Raw genomic sequence first — 17,830 nt, forward strand, 5'->3', positions numbered from 1 at the left:
GCCTTCCTTGCGGAGTTATGAAGTCCAAAATACATACCGTATATATCAAACATTTAGTACTCTTTGTATAGAAATATCACAGATTTACTTCAACTGCCTTCTGCAGTGAAACTCTGAACTGATAGTTTTCCAAAGATCAGTAACCAAATATTTAGCAAAATAGAGTTTTGTCATTTTGTTGTTTTTAAAATAAAAATGATTACATATTATTACCAACTGTGCTGTGATATTAGAACCAATAACCAATTAATACAAAGCTAATTAGCTAGAATAAAATCCATGAAATAACTTTTAACTCTTATAACCAAAAACAATAGAATCTACAATTAAACTAAATGAGTGAGCTGATTCAGCAATGCCAGTGGATGAAAATGTTGTTTTCCATTGTTTTGGATTTATATAAAATAGCCACACACTGTGAAAGTTCAAGTCTAGTTGTTAAACAACTTTAAATGTCTGTCAAGATGATGATATTTTTAAAAAATTGATATTTACTAAGGTGGAGACTGTTATAAAATGTCTGATAAATGTTTCTATTGATGACATAAGTTTCTCTGCTTTGGCCCAATACTTAACACATTCTAATCCTTCACGCTCTGTTATCATCAGATTGCCCATCCTTATCTGAAGATAGGAAACAGCTTCCAGAGAGGATATTTCCCAGGTTGCAAGCTTCCTAGGTAGCACTACAAAGTGGTATTCTGTCTGATAATGCAGATGACAGATTCTGACCTTTCCCCCCTTAACTGATGTAGCACTTTCAGCTAATTTGGTCCACATTGAAATTGTGTGTTGGATAATTGCAGATCCAAAACCCTATGCGAATCTCTCGGGACTCCAAGCAGATCCTATCCTACCCCTTGCTGGCACGTGGCGTCCAGTCACACAGGGCTAATAGACTAAGTGAACGTTTGTAGAGGGACCTTGAAAAGTCACATACTGTGCAACTTTCGAGCACTTTAATGAAATTGACTCGCATAATACTGGCATTCCGCCGGCTATTATGTTTCTCATGATGACAACCCTTGGTGAGACTCAAGCTCTTTTTCATTTTCTCTACATGCAAGACAGCAATAAATCCATTTCCTTTAACATTGCACAAGGCTTTTATTTAGCGCTGGACCTTTAGAAAGAACTGAATAATAAGTTCTGGTCAGTCTTCCAGAGGAAATTACTCCTGTGGGTAGCTCACTGTAGCATTTTACGGTAAAAGAGAATCACATAAAAAGAGATTCTCTTGCATGCTCTTTGGTTCTTCTGTGAAAGAAACAGTCTCTGTGTGAAGGTGAACTGTATCTTTTCTTCTCTCACCCACCATCACTTCATCTGCATTACTGAAAAAAAAATGTCTTTCACTTACCATTCAGCTCTTTACATTTTTTTTCAGCTAGTGAATATGAATTTGTGTTCCATTATTTTAGCTTTTATGTGAAATTTTAAGTACGCCTTTGGGTCTGGAGGAGTTTTTGACCTCTGTTCAAGGCAAAACCTTCACCATATGTTGAGCTTCCTCCGGTTCCTGCACCTGAGCCTCGCACTGCGGGGGATGAAGTCCCACTGTTTTCTTCAGACTGACCCGTTTGGCCAAATAGATGAGTTTCTTTCACAACACCTGGTGTCTGCTCTCTGCAGTGTACACCAGCTAACAAAAATGCCTCATACTAGCAAAAACAGGTAAACAAGGAATGTATGACTCTTCAAAGAACTTGCATTATATAATAAATGGACTACTTTGTATTGGCAAGGACATAATGGGAATTTCAAGAGGTGTTAATACTTTTGTAGAGTACTCATATTATTAATAAATAAAGGCTTAGTAGAGATACATGCATTGTGAAAATATGAATACCTGAGATTTGAATATGCATGCAGGAGCCAGGAAGCTGCCCAGCTCTTGGAAAATTTATGTAATGGGTACCCACAAAGCATGAGAAGGACCAATAAGGATAGGAAAGTGTTTTGACGTAAGTGATCAGTGGAAAAGCAAATCGAAGCCCTCTGTTTCACTGCACAAGTCCTTCACAAGAGATTTAGTGGACTCTAGAGATGTGGTGCTCATTTCTGTGCAGGAACGCCTACACAGTTATAGGTCTCAGGTAAGAGTCATACAAACAAAACTTTCTCTAAATGCCTAACACAAGACACAGAGTTTGAACCTAAAAAACTAAAACTAGTTTAGAAATAAGTGTTATTTGGACTGGTTAAAGTTAAAATAACATCAATGCTTAAAGCATTTTTATTAAATATGGAGGAAAAAATGGTGCAGAATTTAATGAAACATCTCCAAGACGGTGAGAGAGAGGAACAGATTAATCATGTTATTGGTTTTTGTTGCTACCGATGGCATTGGCAACAAATCGATGTTAGAGTGCAGAATGGATCCAATTAAATAGCATAAGATTCAAGGAACTATCATAATATTTGCATAAAACAGAAATGGGAGAAACAGCAGCCCTGCCTAAGCTAAAAATGTGAAATTTTCATTTTAAACATAACGGTCAATAAGACACATTTGGACCAGAGTCCCAATGTGTCACACTTTATTTTTGGTATGTGAGGCATGTTACCAATCTAACCATTTCATGCATAATTTAATTGATTGCATACTTGCATACAATGGACACCTTCTGAAAAGTAATTTTTGCATATTGGTCTATGTTAAGGGTATATTAGCATATCATTAATCTGCTAATATACCCTTAGCAGATTAATGCTAAGGGTATATTGTACCCTTAGCATACAATATGCAAAGGGTCGCATTGTACGCCAGATGTCGTACAATGCGACATCTGGCGACATCTGTGTACAATGTCGCCTACTTGGCTGACAGTTCACAACACATTTTAAATTACATATGTTCTAACTCCGAGTTGGATAAACTTGGATGCTAAATGGAGTTAGTAGCAGGTGATGTGTAATGAGAGAGGGCGTGGCCTAAGAAGGTCAACACCATAAATCAATATGTGCATAATAATTAGCCAACTTCTTTTCTTTAGATAAAATGTGGCAAAAAGAGATTTAACTTACTCTGAAAATTCCCAAAAATCTCCCAGAGGAATGCAGCACTCTTGAAATTGCTAATTTGTTGGGGTGTGATTGGTCATATGTGACGTGAGAAAGAAAAGACACAAAGGAACTGCCAAGGATTTAAGAAGAATAAGCGTGAAGCTAGCAAGAACCCGTTTTCTTACAGTTCTAAAATATTCCATATCTGCAACCAACCTGGAGTATTGAGAAGTACAAAATGTTCAGAGCCCAGAGACATGGCCAAGGAAAGGAAGGCTGAAATCTGAAAGATAAGCAGAGGCATCTAAACTGAGCCAAGAAATAGCTGAAAACAGAATTTTCCAGAGGTCATATGAACTGATGAAATGAGTGACGGGCCAGATGATTGGACCCGTGTGTGGATCAAAAATGGTCAGAGAGCTCCACTTCGAATGAGACATCAATGGAGAAATTGTGTGAATTTATTAAACAGAGGATTTACAGTGAAGTAAAAAAACAATCCACCTCTGAACAGTATCTAGGAGGCTGCAGTTGCTGCTGCCCAAAAAGTTGATTGTCAACAGATCAAGAAACTGACAGACTCCATAAATGGAAGGATTATTACTGTTATTGAATAGAACGGTGGCAATATTTATCACTGATTTTATTTAATGTTAGAAAGGTTATTGGAAAGTTTTGAATTGTGGCAGCATAATTCTCACTTAAACAAATGAAAATAAAAAAATAGATGAGAAAATGTAATAATAATTCTACACGATAGCAGCTCCACAATGATTATGCAAATATAGAGCAGATTTTCTCCTAAGTAAGACAAAACGTTACATTCATGTTTGAGGTTTATTAATATTTTGGATTAATCAATAGCACTACAGTTGGTAATTAAGGGTAATTACTGTATAACATCTTGAGATATAAAACATCAAATTGTAAATGTTTCACTGCAGACCATGCATACTTGATAAAAAGAAATCACAAAAGGAAAGACTTCAGTTTGTTGAGTTTGTGGCAAAATCAATAAAAATGCAGACTAAAGCCATTTTTGCTGCATATTTTTTCTTCGTATATATCTAAATACAGAATTTTTCAAAGGTTTTATGGACTGATAAAATGTGTGACTCTTGACACAGTCGGTCTGTATATATATTTATGTATACTGTATAATATTTATACAATGAAGATAGTGACAATCCCTATGAATGTCTCTCAGAAAAAAGAGAGCAGTGACTGGTAGATGTAGTGGCGGTGGAGCTGAGGATGCTGCAGGTGATAAGGACCAGAAGACAAAAGAAACCAAAATATCGGGTATGTGGAAGTGTAGGGTCTTTGCAAGTGCCTCAGATTTAAACTCCTTTTTTAAACTGATGTTTGTTGGACTGTTTCACCCATCAAAAAGTCTCTATTGGCAAATTGCTGAAGCGTTTAGTCAAACAAGAAGTAACACGGCTGTTGTTCACATGGGAAAAGCTGCTTATAGTACCCTCGCCCCACCCCTCCTGTTTTTGTGTTAAACCCAACCAGGCCAGATCAAATTAAGTGGTTTGATACTTTCCTTGCCAATCCGATTAGACCGATTAATTCCCAAAAGTGTTCAAATGATTAAAGCCGTTTAATGGGCCTAGGGAAGGTTCGTGGTATCAGAGTTGGCTGCAATATCACACAGAGTCAGAGAAAAAAAAAAGAAAAGGTTACTGTAGGTAACTCTCCTCTGACTTTGCTTTAGCTAATAGGAAGTCTGTTAATGCCTGCATAGTTAGCTCTAGCAGTGATTTTGTTTCTTTAGATCACAAACCTTTGAGGAAAACACGGCTGATGAATAGTGCATCTACTATGTGGTGACACGGTGCCTAAATATAGAGTAGAAAATAGAGCAGAAGAAAGGGGCACAGGGAGAACCATGAATATTCACAGACCATCTACAGTAGCATGGAAAATAGTTTGTTCTCATTAAAAGATTGTATCTGTGCTCTATGTGGCGCTGGGTTCGCATCACATTTATAGGTCATGTTGACATTTTAGCGCAAATTCAAATAAGAGAAAATTCTTTGCAATTTTACTAAAACTGACAGTTGAGAAAGGAGGAATTGTACCAAAAAGGTAAACAGTCACAGGTTCCCTTCCTGCCTCCACACTTCCCACCCTCACTCTCTTTTCTAATACACTCATCTCCCCAGGGGTCAGTATCCATCATTGAAGACGGCTGGGATGTTTTGCCACGTCGCTATGTGCATGTGAACACAAGGTGACTCAGAGAGCGACACGGCTCGTGTGAGCCCTGTCTTATAAATGCAGCCCCATGTTTCCCCCATAAAGTGTCCATCAGCACCCTAATGCATCCCCCAGTGAATGTGACAGAGCCTGGGATTCCACATTATTAACTCCTGGCATTTTTATGAGCCTGTGGAACACAGTCCTTCTTCTAAATAAGACATACGCCCATGTGCTCATTTTGCTGTATCGTTATTTCAGCTTTTTTTAGCATGTAGCATGAGAAACATTGAGAAACTGTTTAGACTGCAAGTCTAAACCACAATAGGAACCACTAGACATTCAGATGAAGGAAGAGGGAACTGGTAAAATGACACTAAAATTTACATTTTAGACCTCAATGCAACAATGATATTGTTGGTAGACACATATTTTCACTCTGCACACACCATCTTCACAGTGAAACTTCATGCTGTGGGTTTGCTATTGTATGGTCTAAATCCAATCAAGAATTTGTAGCAATACATAAAAGAAATTATGTTCACAGAGGTTCACCGTCCAATATATAAAGTATGTTACCTTTCTGTCTTATTACAAACTCTAAAAGTTAGAGGAAAATCAATGACATTTAATTGTTTATGAGGCACTCCCACATATCAGAATCATTTTTAGGACAAAAATATTGTTTCTGGTCGTCATCAATAATAAGATTTACTGACGGAACAGGGCTTTATTGATTTTGGGGCACAACCAGGCGATGCTTGAGCTACACCTTCCTTTAGTTTAACAGTTATGCACTAATTGAAGTTAGTGGTTACAAATGTTAAGACATTCAAGGAACATAAACATGTTTGTATGTATGTATGTGTATAGCACTGTATGTTATGTAAATAGTGTTCACCATGATAAATTGTTGCATGTTATTAAAGCTCAAGGGAAAAGAGTACATTCATAGTGGCAGCCTCACAATAAATGAACACGCTGTTTTGAAAACTTTAATCACATACAAATATGCAATTACTGCAACAATGGCTTAATGCTTCACTATGTTTAGAATCAGTTCCAAAGAAGTCTTACATGTGAAGAAAGAGAAGAATGCAGAGGAGTGATGGAGGTTTATGTTTTGTGTGGCTTTCACATAGTGGGCGTTCTCAGTGGGGATGAATAACACTCAAGCAGATTGTGAAAGAAATCAGCACAAGTGGCTCATATGATCAAAAACAGGCACAAGTGGCTATCTCAGGAGCCAATAAAGGACTTTCAGCTTATGCAACCGGAACCATTGGGCGCGGGGGTGCGTAAAAATCCCCCAGCAGGCATGCCAGACGCATAAACCGAGGAAGACGCCCAAGCGAGCAAGTTTGGAAACGTGAAGTCGACAGTAGAGTTTACACCGCGCCGCCCACAGCCGGTCACTTAGCCGGAGTCGGATCGCCCTCCGTCGGAGTTGTTTGGAGCTCAGACAGATAGTCCGTGCGTAAAATCTACCAACCAGACGCAACAGTGGTGCCATGACATGCAGGACACCGCGCGCCAACTCCACGGAAAAGCCTCCTCGTCCGCACGGATGTATAGCACCGGAACGATCATTTCCTTCAAAAGTGACCGTAATCTGAAGTAGAGGATGGTGGGTTCGTCCATCCCTCTCCATCGGTTCAGCTGCGCCGAAGAACGATGCTGAGAAAATCAGCGGTGGGATTTTCTCAGACAGGTAAGATAACGATACAATCGGGCATGTTTGGTATAACAATAATGTTCCTATGCTTTTAGGTGTATGTGATTTTTACAGAAAGACATGAATCTGCACAAAAAATTAATAAAGAAAATTTGAACATATTTAATTTTTGCTCAATACATTCAGTTCAGCACTTTTAAGTGAAGCTACGCGATGTCACGTAATTGTGGGGAAGTGGATATTTATAGTTGCGTGCATTTCGAGGAGAGGAGGAAAACTGCTGTGGTCAAACAAAAACAGGCATCATCAGTAATTCTGAAGTCGGAGCTCTCACTCAAGTGCACTTATTCCTGGATGTGTGATGTGGTTTTCCTTGTCTAATGCAGTGTGTAATGGAATCCCTTATCTGGACTGTGGCTCATCCTCAGAGGCGTGTGAGGATGGACACATTGTTGTAGATATTGATTCTGAGGCTTGTGTGTGTTTGTGTTTGTGTGACTGTAGGCTCAGATTCAGTTTACATTAGTCATGCATCTCCACAGCAAACAGCTGTGAAATCCAGTGTGGCAGCCTGAGCTTTGGCTTTCTTGGGGTCAGAGGTTTCAAAGGTCTCCTGCAGATCTGCAGGTCATCTCCGCCCCTCTACGTCTGTCTCATCAACCAAACCTTGTACAGTTTTCTGTTTTGTCAGAGGGACCTTCTTTTCTAGTTTTCTGATAATTCAGTGCAGCCGCCTCACTGGATGTGATCTAATTTTATTATTAATCAGACCATGAGAGATGGATTTGCTAGATTTAGGACGATCTGGCGCATTGGCGCTGCATTTGCTACACAAAACACAACATTTGCGTACTCAAATCAGGACATGCCCAGAATGCCCACCATCTTACTGACAGACTTGTTGCCTTAGTGACTGCCTTTTCTCACTCTTTTTGTTTTGTTCTCTAGATGTAATTCTGTTTTTAGTTCAGCATTTAAGGCTTTTTTTTGTTAGAGTTGCCCAGGATTGGGTTACGTGGCATGATTTGAATTTTAATCCTCAGTTTGTGGTTTCCAGAAATAGATTAAATGTTTCACAAATCTGAGACATATAATCTATAATGATCTTAGAATTATCCAAGATTAGCAAGTTTTTATATTGCACTTATCAAAGCAAGTTAAATTCATCTGGGTCTATGTTTTCCTCAAAAATTATAAGAAAATGCTCCTTTTTTGTTTTCACTAATATGATCCAGAATGACTAATACGTTACAATACCACTTTCATTTAACACCAATGGAAAGCTCAGAAGCCTCATTAGCAGCTAACGGTTAGTCACTTGAGGTATTCTCACAATGATTTTATTTTTTTCTGTCTTGTCCTTAGCCATTTTCACTTGAAATCCTTAAAATAATCCTATATAGACAATTTGAAAGTCGGGGTCAGAAACTCCTCCATTGCTGAATGTGTTAACATAATTCAATAACTACTTCCTTTCATAATACAAAATCAGAGTTTTAAACATAAATAAAAATGTTAAGCTTAAAGCACAGACTTTCCTATTCTGGACTCATAACTATAGCTTAGACGTATTCACTAGCTGGCATCAACTGGAGAGTGTTTTGCAAAACAGATTTCACATTCACATGGCGTCATTAAACTCAGAGTAAGTCTATTACCATGAGTTTAACAGCACCATGTGAAGGCAGAATCTGTTTACTGTATTGCATGCAGCAGATTATCTTTTGGTGTCTCCAATAGTCTAACAGCCAGTGTGAGACGGGAAGGGACGAGACTGAAAATGGAGTTCTGCTGTTTTAAAACACACCTAAAGACTTCACAGTGGTTTATATAAACACCACAGTAAGAATCTTTTACTTATCTCCCTGTCTGCAGTGGACTGAATCATTTATATGGGAGGTAGAGGTTGAAGGCTGCATCATCAATAATCTTCCAGAACAGAAGAATATTTCCTGATAAAGTAACTGTAAAGTTATGTAAAAATCACAAATGTGCTCTGAAATTGCTTATTCTCCATTAGCATATTTGCAACAATGTGTTTCAGTACTCAGAAACTTATTTCTTGTAATCTGACAAGAAAGTGCTGCTACTGTATTTATTGTAAAAAATTTTATTCAACAAAACTGTAACTGACATTCCCTAGAAACACCATTTGGTCAGAAATGTTTCACAGCCAGTAACTGTACAGAGTGAGGATGAAGTTTGATTGGAAGTTGAACTCACAAGTGAAACAGCAGTGAGATGAGACTTTAAAGTGCAAACTACCTTTATATCACGCCAAGTAGTGCAGACTTTGCAAGTGTGATGTGCACATGTTGGCTAGGTCTCTGCTAGGCCTATTTTTATTATGGGAACAGAAAGACAGTATTTGTTTGGGGGTTTTTTTCTGGTTCGATATCTGAGTTTTTTGTACAAGTGTTCTGAACAATTTGAACAGTTTTATTAAACCAAAGATCATTTTCTCAGACATCTGACAGTAAACAGGTTATGTTGCTTCAACAGAAAGATAATTGCCTCCTACCTCAATTTGCCTTGTAAATAATCTGTGGTTTCTGTGTAATTAACCTCGCACTGCAAACAAGATGATGATTGTTGGAGTTGTTTTAAGATAGTAGAGGTCCTCTTTGGTATAGCAGTTAAGTCCAGCTTTTTGAACGAACTAATAAGAATTTATGCTACATTAGGCTGCCAAGAGAGATTTAGCTTCTTTTAACAGAACAGAAAAAAATCCTGAATTGTCCCTTTAACCATTTTTTTCCTCATTTAACCCATGGGATTATGAGAATATCAGAAAGATAAATTGAATCACGAGATCAAATTCAGAAGCACTTGCCTCACTTCCCCCCGTTTTCAGTAAAACCAAGCACGACACATTTGAAGGATATATTTTTCTGACATGTTTGTATGAAACTGTGGGCAAGTGATGCAACAGTAGAACATACAGCAGATGGTGATTTCATGGCTCTGTCTGCTGCAAGCTTGTGAGAGGAATGTCAGTTGCCAATAAAATGAAACATTTCCTGCACTGAATTCCTTTAAAATACCTAAACCAGAATGTGTGGATTGAACTACCCTGCAATGCTGCGCCTAATTTGAAAAGAATGTCACAGTGAAAAGCTACTGTTTTTCTTAGAAACTATATTTGCTTGATATGTTTGTTTTGTTTTTCTTTTCACAGCTACAACACTGACAGAGATTATTTGGACTCCAAAGTTGAGATTTTAAAGCAGCCCATCAATCATGGAGAGCCTCAGCGAGCTTCAAAACCCCCTGCTGGACAAAACCAGCATGCATGCGGTTCAGAACGACTACCAGGGCTACCAGTGTGACTACTCAAATCAGCCATACCAGGACAGCCTGATCGATTATTACTACACTGGGACCAGCGGGAAGCACAAGACGCCCCAATTCTTGGACGCCACCTCTCTCCATCTGGCTGTGGAGGCTTTTTACAGGCCCAACTTCATCCTGTTCAAGGACGACGTCAGCCTTCACAGCAAGGACTCTAAAAACGAGAGCTTTGAGACCACTTTCACAGAGAGTAAAGATACTGTTTCATATGGAGTTTCCTCAGAAAACACTGTGGACATCACCCTGCAGGGAGAGAAGGACCTGAAGATCCAGACGGTGTCATACGAGGTGGAAGAGGAGCAGTGTCCTGAATATGAGGTCTGGGATTACACCAAAGAAAATCCTCTTTGCATCTTTACGAAGGTTTTCCTCATGTATTAGCTTGATTTGGTTATTATTTCAGTATTTACCACAATCTAAATTAATCAAAAAACACAAAAATTAAAAAATGAAACATTTAAATCCACCTACTGTAAATGCAACCCAGTTCAGTCAAGTTACAATCAAACTCATTTCTGCTCAAAGTCAAAAGTCGAGTTCATTCGAGTGTAGTTAAAAACTTTTCAGTTCAGTAGGACCCATTCTATAACTCTAGCTTATAAAATTTAAAACCACACTTGAAACAGAAAGGGAGAAGAAGCAGGACCAAATTCAAGTCGGATAGACATCTGAGTCAGGGGCAGAGAAAAAAAATTGCCTAAAAGCGTTTTGATTTGGAATAGCGAGGCATATAAAAAGAGGAATATCAACAAAGTTACTGCCAGCACAATTTATATACAAACTAAAGACAGTATGGCTGAATGAGGAAAAAGACCCAGTGGCAGCCCAGCAGTCCAGGATAACTATAATGACTAACGTGATGAATCATGCTCCCCCAGGTTTGCATTTTTTATAACCAAAACCAAAAGTTTTACTTCAAATTTTAGAAGTGAAGATGGTGCCTGGCTTTAAAATCCAAACTGAGGCAAGTACCTTAGAGAGTACGCTGATCAACAAAACCACTGCCTAAGGTTCTACTTTTTTAAACTAGAGTAAATCTTTGTATTTGAAAGTGAAAAGTGTTTTCTTTCCCACGGGATATTTATTATAGATATTTTAGATTGTCAAAGTTAATAGGTTGAGATCTCACCTGCTACTTGCCTTCATAACTTTCTCTCACATTCAATCATTTAAACTAATAAAGTATAACAGCTGTCCTAAACTTTTATATTTTTCACATTGTCTTACATCATAACCACAAACTTTAATGTCTCTTACAGAGATTTTTATGTGAAAAACCAAGAAAAGTAGTGTATAATTGCGAAGTGGAAGGATCAGACATGCTGGGAGACAATGGGATATCTTCTTGCTTTAAGGCAGTAGTACCACCAGCAGTATACAAGCATACATGGTTTTAAATATATTTTTTAACAAACAAAAAACTGAAAGTGTGGATTTTTGTCAATTTTCCCTGAGGCAGTAAAAGTCACCTTTTACTTGAATTACAACTACAAATCTTTGTAGTATTTCTCTCTTTGCTTGGACACGGAATTAAGTTTTGCCCAGTTCAATCATGTTGGGTGGAAATTGTTTGTGGGCATGAACTTTCAAGTCTTATCATATTTTCCCGGTTAAGATCTGGACTTTGACTTTTGTGATTCTAACATATGAATATGCTTTGATTATTGTAGTGCTGACTATAAATTTAGACATGTGAACCTCTGCCTTGATCTGAAGTCTCGCAGCCATAAACTGTTTTTACTTAGTATTTATCACCTATTAACTCTGACTGACTTTCCTGTCTCTGCTCAAGGATAGCGTCCCCACAGCATGATGCTGCCACCACTTTGTCACACTGATGATGCAGTGTTAGTTTTCGGTATATATCTTATTACTACATATGTTTTTGAGTGTTTGACAGGCTGGTTATGATGCTGATTTGTTCTCAGTGATTAAAGATGACCGTTTATCCAGCACTGAATGACATCTTGTAAAAGAACATGAGTCATGGTGCACAGACTGCAGTAATACCTATTCAGTTTGCTATTCTTATGGAGTGCCGGCGTGATTTAATGTGATTAAAATTTCTCTCCAAATGGTCTACGTACAAATGGTCTACTTAGGGTCCTAAAAAATTTATGCGGTATATAAGTCTGCTTTTGTTTTATTAATTTCAAAGAAAATTTCATATCTGACCTTATTAGTCCAGACTTTTTTTTTTGTCTAAAGGCTATAACGGTTTTAAAAGAAAAGAGAGAGAAGAGAAAAAGGAGCATGGAGAGAAACTCTTTTCAGAAGTGTAGAAAATCTAATTTTAAGCAAGGACACTTATGAAATACCCAGGGCTCTGAGCTGGCAGAGGAAGAAGTATAGCACCCTAACCGAGCTGATGATCGCGCCAGCTCCTGTCACTCGGAGGCCTGGCAGATGGATAGAGACACTGCAGCAAGCTCCATTAATGCTATAAGTAATGTCCTGCTTTGAGGGAATTAGGCGGGACTCGGCTGATGCATGGCCCTCGTAGCAGGTGAGCCTCCAGCTGAAGTTTTTCTATTTCAATTCAAAAAGGGCAAATAAATCTGATGAATAGATGTTTGATGAAATGCTGGATTTCTAGCTGCATTACGAGCAGCTGTGTTTCTTTACTCGCCTCTCTGCTTGTGCACCTGTGATTTATGTGTTTTATAAATCATGAAAGCAGACATATGCAGAGCTGCACCTTGTTGAGAAACAGCAGCAAACTGGAAGAGTTTCAAAGCTCTGAGAATAAAAATAGGAAATAAAATGAAAACTGTTCATATGTACATTTTTATTTACCTGGAGGTGAAGCCGTACTCTATAACAAAAGGGAAAACTTAACTGGCAGATGTCTGACATGTGTGTGACAGGGAAGAAATAAATTACAGGTACCACCGTAGCAAGACCTCTTCCACGATGCCGCTGTGACTGCCCCAGCCAGCAGGGTCTCTGTGTGTTGAGGCGACTGTCCCCTCCTGAGGCTAACGAGGCCCCGGAGAGAGCTGTGACAGGGTTGTTACAGGCAGTGTGTCTCGGTGGAGCCTCCATCAGTTATCCAGACAGAGCAGACTGGGGAGGAGCAGCAAACCCAGCCGACAGGAGTCAGCATCAAAGAGACTGTCAGTTCGACTGAACACTCTGGTCACTCTGGACTGTTATCAAGTGTTGCCACAGAGATAACGGGAGATTACACCCGCTTGTAGTTTATTTATGCGGTTATGACCAGCTGCTGTTCTGATGGATACACCTGGCTATCCAGGTGGGCTGTGTTCATAAATCAAATAACAGGGAATTTCTTAATTTTATCTTGGCAAAGCTTGTTATTTGTTTGTTAATCATGTGCTTCCATCTCATCATTTTCTCAATATACAGGTGCATCTCAGTAATGAGAAAGGGATATATTAAGAGTTTATATATCTCTTGTAAATGTTGATTAAATCTTACAACTAATGAAAACTCTGAAATCTGGTTATAAAAAAATAGAAAATTATCTAAAACCAATAGAAGGCTTTATAAACATCAGTAATATTAATAATTAATATTAAGTTTACAGAGTGATGAATCTATGAATATATATGGAAAGTTGAATGCAAGAAAAACATGTGGTTCAAGGAAAGGTGCACAAGCAACCCCAATCCTTGAGAGTATTATGAAGCAAAGGCACGGAATCCAAGTTGCTTAAGGTCCAGTGTTAGATTTTCACAGTCAGTGATCATTTGGGGAGTCAGGCCAGCTGCTCGTGTTAGTCCAAAGAAAGATCAGCCATCTGTCGTTAAATGTAAGAGAACAAGCTTCATCAAAATTAAAATGTTCCTCTCACAGAAACCCTGGAACCAACCAACACTGCCAAAAGTACCAGTATCTGGTATAGTGATCATGACATCACTGCACTTGATTGGTCACCAAACTGGATATTCTAAAAAAGAAGACCACTAATAGCAACCTCGGCATTCTATAACAACCAACCCACAGCTTCATCGGCTGAAAGCAAAATACCGACCACACATCTCGCTCGTATGATATATATTTTTCAATAAGCCAACATTTCTGTGTTGATAATTATTTTTTGTCTTGCTCTTGTGTATTTTCATCTTTTTGAAAAGATTGTTTTCTTTCACCCAGCTTTCCAGTTATATTCTTGGATACAGCACTATGCAAAAAATCATCTTTAAGATTTACCTGTGTGGAGTATGAGTGACTGGTTGTTGGGCAGCAGTCTTCCCTGGGATCATGTTGGCCATAAAATGACCAGAATTCTGCATTACAAATAATTTTTATTGCTGTTTTGTAAAATCCTGAAAAACAGAATTTTGAGATTTCATTAACAAAAGGAAGAAATAACTAAAAAAAACCTATCTGAAATATTTTGAAATGTCTCCTTTATGTAGCGAGACTGTAAATAATATTTACAAATTTCTAAAATATTCAAATGTATTGGGCTACACATGCAAAGGGTTTTTTGGTAAATTGCTCTGATTACAAAAATGATGCTGTCTGTTTCAATCAGAAGACACAAGAGAAAATATACGACAAGCTTCACTTTACATGCCTCAATGCCTCTTCACTTCTTGCTTTCCAGACTTTAATTACCTGTAAAACGGTTGCTTGAAGTTCTGCCTCTTGCATTGATTATTGTTTTTCTCTTTTTTTTTCTTCCCATTTCATTCGATCCCTGAAGGCAGACAACACGCCTAACAAATGAAACCTGCTCTTTATGGAGGCTATTTATTCACAAAACCCTCCTCTCAGTCTCTGGTACAGCGGTAAGAAGTGTAGCATCCCCCTCTTAAAGGTCACTCACATGTCACACTGTTATTGTTGCTGCAGGCCTGATGGGCTCATGTCAGTCAGATCCCTCATTCATTAGCCCGCTCAGAGCCAGTGGCTTTGAATTTGAGCATCAAGGGACAGTATCTGCTGACTGCGGAAACACGCCATGTTTTGTAAGACGTTTGGCACATTAGGGAAGGATTGTGGAGGTCTCTCAGGCTGGAGAAGCAATTTAGTACATAAATGACACTGTCGTCTCGCTGTTTCTTCTGTCACCTCGTGATGATGGAACAATCCGTTAATCCCGAGTTATCTGTCACCCTGCTCATGGGTGTTGACAGAAGCACCAAATCTGTTTCAGCTGACCGAACTCAGACTGTCATGGCTGGTTTTGGGAAACAAGGACAGAGACCCCATCCTGAGGAAGGAGAGGAGGAGCGAGAAGCTCAAGAGTGGGAGGGTGTCTTGTCAAGAAGCATCACTCTGAAGAAGTTCAAAGTACATCTGACTATTGCGTGTCAGTCTAACTTACTCATACATTTTGCAGGTGTTTCAGTCAAGATCAAAGCCTCATTTTCTTTTTACTTTTTTTTTGCCAACTCAAAATGTAAACTTGAAAGTATAATAAAATCTGATTACTGTTTTTATTGAACCTTGTAAATGTGCTGTTTTCCAGAGTGACAGCTCCAGTGATAGTGAAAGTGAGGACAACTTCATCGTGCTTCCCCCTCGGGACTACTTGGGCCTGGCCATCTTCTCTATGCTCTGCTGCTTCTGGCCACTGGGCATCATTGCCTTTTACTACTCTCACAAGGTAAAGGGTCCAGAGACCTCGAGCGGGTCATTAATTCTGATTGCACCACTCTTAAGGTCAGCAAGCACAAGCTCTCAAACAAGTGTTTGCCGCAACCCATTTACCACCCTGTGACCCTGTTTGCAATTGTTTTGGATGATTGAGTACATAAATTCAGAAATGCACCAGGCAGAGAAAGAATTAATACAGATTTTTTATTGCCTGTGAGCTTGGTATGAGCAGTGAGTTTCATATATTATGCTTATGTGTCAGTTTGGCCCCCTTCTTTGGTTATAAACAATATCTTAGATTGGTCTAGCTTTCATTATCTTTCTGTTCAAAAGGACCCAAAGCAAACCCAGTATATGTTCAGGTTTCTTAACATATACTGTGTGAAAATCAGAAAAAGTCACTTTCATTTCACCTAAAAGTATGAAATTTGACTTAAGTATTCTGGGAGTACAGGAAATTTGTTCTTTTTTTTTCTTTTTTTGGACTTGACTAATCATCTAAAAGTATCAGTACATCTCTCTGTCCTTCCACCATCCATTTCTCTGACATCAGTCTGTAAGTATATTTGTCCATTTACCCTTCAATCCCCTCCTTCCTTCCTTTTTAAAGAGACTGACTTCTGAAATTTGAGTCTGGAAAAGTTAGGAGTTTTGACGTTATAAAGTATGGGTTTCCTGCATTTGGTCCTTTGCAACATCTTCTGCAGTTATTGGGAGAAAAAAAAGAGAAATACCAGAGCTAAGAGTAATGCGTCAGAAGAATAAATAGAGGTCCTGCTTTTTTCCCCTCAATGACCAAAACAACCAAACACCACATTTGTCACTGTCAGAGGCATAATGACCTAATTGCCATGGTAACTAATGGCTCCCTGAGAGCATTTCTTGTTTTTTCTCTTTTAACTGTGGCTTAACACCTACTCATACACTCTGTGCTGATGAGTAACACAGCAGCTCATATCACTCTCTGCTTTGTTTTTTTAGACAGGCAAGGCCATTGCTAAGGGAGACTTCTCCAGAGCGGGGATGAGCTCCAGAAGAGCCCTGTTCCTGGCCGCCCTGTCCATTACGGTTGGAACAGGGATGTACGTGGGGGTGGTTGTTGCCCTCATAGCCTACCTGTCCAAACCTGGACATGTATAGCACTGGGCCCAACTGCTGGCGGGGTGAGATTAGTAGGAGGAGGCGGCATGAGAGGAGGGGAAAAGCTGGGCAGATCTCTATTGCCTCTAATAAACCTGTGTGATGAAGAAAATGAAAACTGTATAGAGAAATATGTCTAAACCAGAGAGAGCAGAGGATGGAAATACTCCATGTGTGGATGGAGCATTACTTCAACCACATATTGATCCAAACTGAGTCTTTATTTCTGGTATGCAGCATTTCCACCAAAGGAATAAGAACAATAAACACGGTTTGAAAAAGAAAACTGTCTGAGAACTGAACTCAGAAAAAGCTACCCCTCTTTATCCTCTTAGACTTTCACAACAACTTAATGTGAACTTTAGAAAAGGTGTTTCATCTGTTTATCAGTGTCTTAGCAACTATGTAAATAGATTTATTGTTACATGGTAATAAAGTCAGATTTTATGGGATTGTTTTTCTTTTCTTGGGGAATAGACCAGAAACGGATCACATCACAGAAAAAGTGAGAAGACGACACCAGACAGAAAAGACATGATGGTAATTTGTGTCTGTTGTGTGCTGTACATTTAGTCAATAAATGCATTTGGCATGAATAATGAAACACCTTCCATGTCTCACCGTCACTTATTTTCACTAGAGCAGCTCTGCAGGTTTACGTCCTAGAAATGAAAAAGGGAGAGTTCCTAAAAGATGAATCCAGCTTATATTTTTCAACAAAATCTAAGCAATTCTTTTAAGAGGGTTTTGTGATGCTCTTGGACTTTTCTTTTACAATAATCAAACTTAAAAAATTAGCAGAGAAAGTAGGCAGAAAGTTGTGCATGAAACTTTACTCTGGGTGGCTGCATCAGACACCAAGATATTTCAAGTGCTACCACA

At 38.7% G+C, this 17,830-nt stretch overlaps 1 protein-coding gene across 1 annotated transcript; it reads left to right on the plus strand.

The window, feature by feature from the left end:
* The first annotated feature begins 6,422 nt into the window (after positions 1 to 6,422).
* Positions 6,423 to 17,556, plus strand: LOC116709475 (synapse differentiation-inducing gene protein 1-like). Its single transcript, XM_032548018.1, has 4 exons — positions 6,423 to 6,922; positions 10,065 to 10,555; positions 15,681 to 15,818; positions 16,790 to 17,556. The coding sequence occupies exons 2-4, from the start codon at positions 10,127 to 10,129 to the stop codon at positions 16,946 to 16,948; spliced, it is 726 nt and encodes a 241-aa protein (XP_032403909.1). The 5' UTR covers positions 6,423 to 6,922; positions 10,065 to 10,126; the 3' UTR covers positions 16,949 to 17,556.
* The last annotated feature ends 274 nt before the right edge of the window (positions 17,557 to 17,830 follow it).

This window comes from Xiphophorus hellerii, chromosome 19 (genome assembly GCF_003331165.1).
Source record: "Xiphophorus hellerii strain 12219 chromosome 19, Xiphophorus_hellerii-4.1, whole genome shotgun sequence".
Classification (NCBI taxonomy): domain Eukaryota; kingdom Metazoa; phylum Chordata; class Actinopteri; order Cyprinodontiformes; family Poeciliidae; genus Xiphophorus; species Xiphophorus hellerii.

Coding starts and splice junctions, on each gene's coding strand:
- LOC116709475 (XM_032548018.1), top strand. CDS start 10,127: ATGGAGAGCCTCAGCGAGCTTCAAAACCCCCTGCTGGACAAAACCAGC. Junction 10,556..15,680: donor AGCAGTGTCCTGAATATGAG/GTCTGGGATTAC, acceptor GCTGTTTTCCAG/AGTGACAGCTCCAGTGATAG. Junction 15,819..16,789: donor CCTTTTACTACTCTCACAAG/GTAAAGGGTCCA, acceptor TTGTTTTTTTAG/ACAGGCAAGGCCATTGCTAA.